Here is a 4,678-nt window from a genome sequence, read left to right as displayed (position 1 = left end):
CCTGATCCCCACACCATTTGGCCCATGCCATCGTGGGGTGGGGACTGCTTAATTGGGCTAAGACAGCACATAGTTGGAGATACCGCCACCTTGAGACCAGCTCCCAGCCATATCCACTCCGACCCAGCCTAAATCCCTCTAAATCCACCGGCCACACACCACACCAATGCTTAGACGTGATGTTTCAAAAGTTGCATAATAATGGAGCCAGGCAAAGGTGTGAGTTGTGTGACGCGGCCCCGGACCGTGCATCACCCCCTGCCTCCTGTCTCCAATGGGGCCCTTTCTAGATGCACACCTGCAGCCCATTGGCTTGCTTGGTGCACTTGTGTCCAGTGAAAGGTAAGGCGCGCCTGGGTGACATCTACCTACCTACGCAGCCTGGCCGGGTAGGGGCTGGATAGGGGCCTCGCCATTGCCGGCTGCCACATCGCAGGACAGCAGGGCAGCGGTCGCCCCGCATGCTCTGATGATGCGGTTCAGGTCATCGCTACCAGCCACTACATGCTTGGTCGATTAGGTTTCACCCCGCGGGGACGCAACCAAAATGCCTGCAGGGGTTTCAAGGAGTTTCAACCAGTGTAGCTGCAGTTGATGTGGCTGTTGCAGCTCAAACCCACCTTGCCTGCCTGCCAACTCGCGAGATATCTGTGAATAACGCCCTGAAGCTGCACATAGTCTGGGTAACCCCTGACGATTGCCATCTGAAACCACGTGCTGGTTGGCGCTTGATGGAGAGCGGGCTCCGTCAGGGTCAGGGATCCCTTCCCTGGGATCCCAGCTCCAGTGGTCGCAACCAAATGAACACTGCGCATTGGACGCGGTGTGAGAGGATTTTTCTCTCGCTCCCAGGACCGTCGTACCTTTCGCGGGTCAGTTTAGATCTTAAATTTGCATTTTAAAAAGGTTATATTAACTACGCAACTTTATGAGTGCCGATACATTTCAGCCAATGCCGGACAATACTGTGAATGTGGGGAATGGGTGATAGCTTGCAGTTTGCTGGCGGGGACTGGTGACAGCTGAGCCGTGCCCCCACTTTGCGAATCGGTTGATCTTCAATCACGGTGCCGTAGCATTTGGCTTTAGCACAATTGCTAAATGAAACAACAGGGAGGCGGACGGAGGGGCTCCGGAAGAAAGCCAGGCATCCCGGTAGCATAGGAAAAACTGAAGAGATGACATGCCAAGGCAGGTCAGAATTCCAAGCCCAAAACATGTGTTACGTGTATGGGAGACCACGACTTTGTAAAGCTCAAGCCTGGAGCAGGATCATCAGCCAGGAAACGCAGCTGCCGCATACAGAGTAGTTGCGGGTCTGCTGAGGAAGCCTGATTGCTTGGTAGCGAGCAGTAGAAGATACGAGGAACTTAAGCCGCCACATGCTTTAGCTTTCAAGCTTTGTCCATGTGGACAAAGATGTCCCAAGAAAGCAACCTGCCATGGTATTGAATGTCAACGGACCTTATATATTAGAGTTGCAAGAAATAAGCACGATTCAGCTAGGTCTGGTTTGCAACTTTGCTAGTGCGCGTCTTCTGCGCTTCTTCCCGCGGTGCGCATAATGAGCTCGAACAACGACGCACTATGCTAAAGGTGCAGACTAAGGTGTTTGCACAGAGTCTTCAACTATGCTCTCTTGGCTTACCTCCTTTTGACCTGCAGACGTAGTACAAACATGAAAATTCAAGGCGAGACGGTGCAGCTGCTCCATCAGGCTCGTCCGTTGCCCACTTATTCAGTGATTCGAGTTAAATCATCGTAAGGATCAGATTTCGCTAATATCTTAAGGGCTGTTGTTCAAGCTGTTGGTTCTCACAGCAGCCGCTGCCGCTTTCGCCTCTCCGGTCTTGCAATCAGCTTGTATGGCACGTACTTCTATTCTTGATTAGAACGCTATCCTGCTCAAAGCTATAGGCATGAACGGACGGGGCCTCAGTTCACGAAGATGCCTACATCACAGCCTGGAACTACGATGTGACCCAGCCCTTGCAAAATCTGCTTAGCATCAAGCGTGTCCATAAGTCAACACCCTGTGGGCGCACAGGGCGAGCAGGGCAATCCCCAAGTGGCGCGACAGAATGGACGCCAGTAACGGACCGCCTGTTGACAGCAGATTAATTGCCGCACCGTAAGTTCTCTTAAGCATTTATCATGGTCCAGGTTGGGAAGGTTACTTTGTGCGCTATCTGCTTGTCCTACGGTGGTCACCACCACGCCAGCCATGAGCCCACGGCTTGGACCTGTCGCCCCAGTAACAACATCATTTGCGCTGCAGGACCGTCGCTCCTCCGCTGGGTGTTCGTCCCATGGCTCAGTCCATGCTATCTCAGTCGTTGGCTCCCCAACTCGGTTTGCAAGGGCTGGCGGCAAGCTTCAGGCCGGGCCAGTTTCCCCCGGCCGCGGCGAGCGGCCTCCCACTGTTTCAAGCGCAAGCGGGCAATATGACAGCTCAAAGGTGCGCCCTCCTGCTCAATAAGGATCCCACATGGGCGAAATGCCGGACAGTGGTGCACTCTCCCTGGAAACGGTGAAGCCAGAGCGGAAAACCTAGTGTTTCTCGTTTTTTGTGCACATGCGTTTCCCTCATCGGGACGTCCTCGTCATATTCCCTACTCACAGCGCAGCGCTTTGGTCTATATCCAAACCATACAAAGACCTGCCGCCTACGCGGCCCATGCACTACCACGCGTGTTTCAACGCTACGGTGAAACACCACCACTGCGTCCCTTCAGTTCACGAAGGCTATATTCCTTTCGCACAGCTAGATGCGCGTACGCGGGTGTGCAGGCACGTTGAAGGAGCAACGATACTCATCCATTCTATTTTCCTACGCCAATCATGTCCAACCTTCTTCATCACCCCGACCTTGGTTCCCCGCGCATCCTCTGGCTTGCCTCTCCTCATTCGCAACGTTCGCCATGCATCTCTCACTTTACGTAGCCTTACCATGGACACGGCCTCTCCTTTCCCCTTTCTCCTTGCATCCGCTGGCTGACCTCACGCCACCAGCCCTCACCTTTCCTCTTCAATCGCAGCTTGGGAGCTCGGAAGACATCTATGGAACGTAGCAAGGGTTCTGGCGGGGCCGGGGCCGGACGAAAACAGTGTAACTGCAAGAATTCGAGGTGTCTAAAACTGTGAGTCCAACGTAGTTAAAGACTTTTTGGGGTCTGGGGAGGCGCAGGGTGCCTTGCGCGCCTGTGTGAGTGCAAGTTCGGAACTGGGGAACCTGAACGGCTCCATCTCAGGTGTAGGTTAGTCCCCGAGATAATGACTCAAGTCGGGCGGCTTAGAGCAGGTACTCGGGCAGTGCATGAGGTAATCTTGAGGAGAGGGGCGTTGTGTGTTGGGGAGGGTGTCTGCACGGGCTTTTTGCACAAGCTGCACATCGGCGTGCTGTGCTCGGCACAGAAGGGGTGCGCTAGCACTGATAATGTCGATAGCTTGGAGATCCTGCCAACTGTAGCTACTGTGGCATTGTTAGTGTTTTCCTAGCTGTCCTTGCGGACGGTACATGCTCTGTGCCGCCGTGCCTGTGCCGGCTGCGGGTATGCCACCCGCTGTGCGTATTTTCCTCTTACGCTCTCTTCTGGTGCCACGACTGTGGCCGGCGCGTGGGAACTGCAGCTACTGCGAGTGCTTTGCTTCGGGCCGGTACTGCGAGAATTGCAACTGTGTCCAGTGCTTCAATAATCGGGAACACGAAGCGACACGGCAGAGTGCGGTGGAGGCCATTTTGGAACGGAACCCAAACGCGTTTCGGCCCAAAATTCAGGTGAGCGGTCAAAATTTAGTTTCCGGTATTGGATGGCTGGCAGCACAAGGGCTGGCTGACAGGTGTCAGCTCTCGCGGCCATGGGCATAAGCAGTAAGGTCGCGCTTGAACGAGGCTCTTAATTCCAAGGGTTCCAAGGCCAAACCTGTTTAGAGGTCATGAGCCCCGATAGCGCTGGACGTTGCGCCTAAAGGTCGCCGCTGCGATTCCCACTGGCTGTTGTCCAGAGTTTGGGAAGCTGGGAAGGGGCATTAGGGGATGCCCTGAGCGAGAGAGTGTCACTCACGGGGGTGTTGGAAAGTGACCGACGCTCATATACCAGTGAATGGTGACATCAGCAATAGAACCCCAGGTGTTCCGCCGCTTTGCTCATTCTATGGAAAACTCTGAAGCAGTCAGCCTAGCGCGCAGGCGGATGTGGAGGCGAATCAGGGGCCACAGAAACACTGCACACGGCGTATGCTAGGCCAGTCAGTCACCTACCCGGACGCCGCTCTGCCGCCACCACCACCATCACCATCACCACCATGACGTTCTGTGCGACGTTGCTCACCGCGCCCTCCCTCGCCTGTCCCGCCATCCGGCTCCCAGTCCAATGAGCAGGCCCCCGCCGCAGCGGCGGCAGTGGTGAACAATGCGGCTGCACCGGGGCGTCACCTCAAGGGCTGCAATTGCAAGAAGTCGTCATGCTTGAAAAAGTATTGCGAGTGCTTCCAGGTGGGCAGGAGAGCGGGGCCTGCCTGTCCGCGGCGGCAAGGATTGTCTGGGGTTGATGAAGTGACAGGGCTGTGGTGGATTGCCTGTGCCCTGTGGGTAGGCGGCAGCGTCTGTCAGGGTCGAATCGAGGTCGAATCGGCGCTTAGGGTGGCTTGTGAGAACTGTCTGTCTACCAGCCCGGTA

General features: G+C 55.4%; 1 protein-coding gene across 1 annotated transcript in view; it reads left to right on the top strand.

Moving 5' to 3' along the window:
- Window positions 1-274: 274 nt before the first annotated feature.
- Window positions 275-4,678, top strand: part of VOLCADRAFT_119604 (TSO1-like protein) — a gene marked incomplete at both ends in the record, with an annotated part of 8,918 nt that continues 4,514 nt past the window's right edge. Inside the window, 6 exons of the mRNA XM_002957117.1 lie at window positions 275-342; window positions 1,666-1,761; window positions 2,048-2,131; window positions 2,279-2,458; window positions 3,631-3,778; window positions 4,370-4,495. Of these exons, the coding sequence (XP_002957163.1) occupies window positions 275-342; window positions 1,666-1,761; window positions 2,048-2,131; window positions 2,279-2,458; window positions 3,631-3,778; window positions 4,370-4,495 (702 nt within the window). The remainder of the gene's footprint in view (window positions 343-1,665; window positions 1,762-2,047; window positions 2,132-2,278; window positions 2,459-3,630; window positions 3,779-4,369; window positions 4,496-4,678) is intronic.

Source organism: Volvox carteri, assembly GCF_000143455.1.
Source record: "Volvox carteri f. nagariensis unplaced genomic scaffold VOLCAscaffold_69, whole genome shotgun sequence".
Classification (NCBI taxonomy): Eukaryota; Viridiplantae; Chlorophyta; class Chlorophyceae; order Chlamydomonadales; family Volvocaceae; genus Volvox; species Volvox carteri.
Note: the sequence above shows the minus strand (reverse complement) of the source record. Positions and strands in the feature narration are given on the sequence as shown.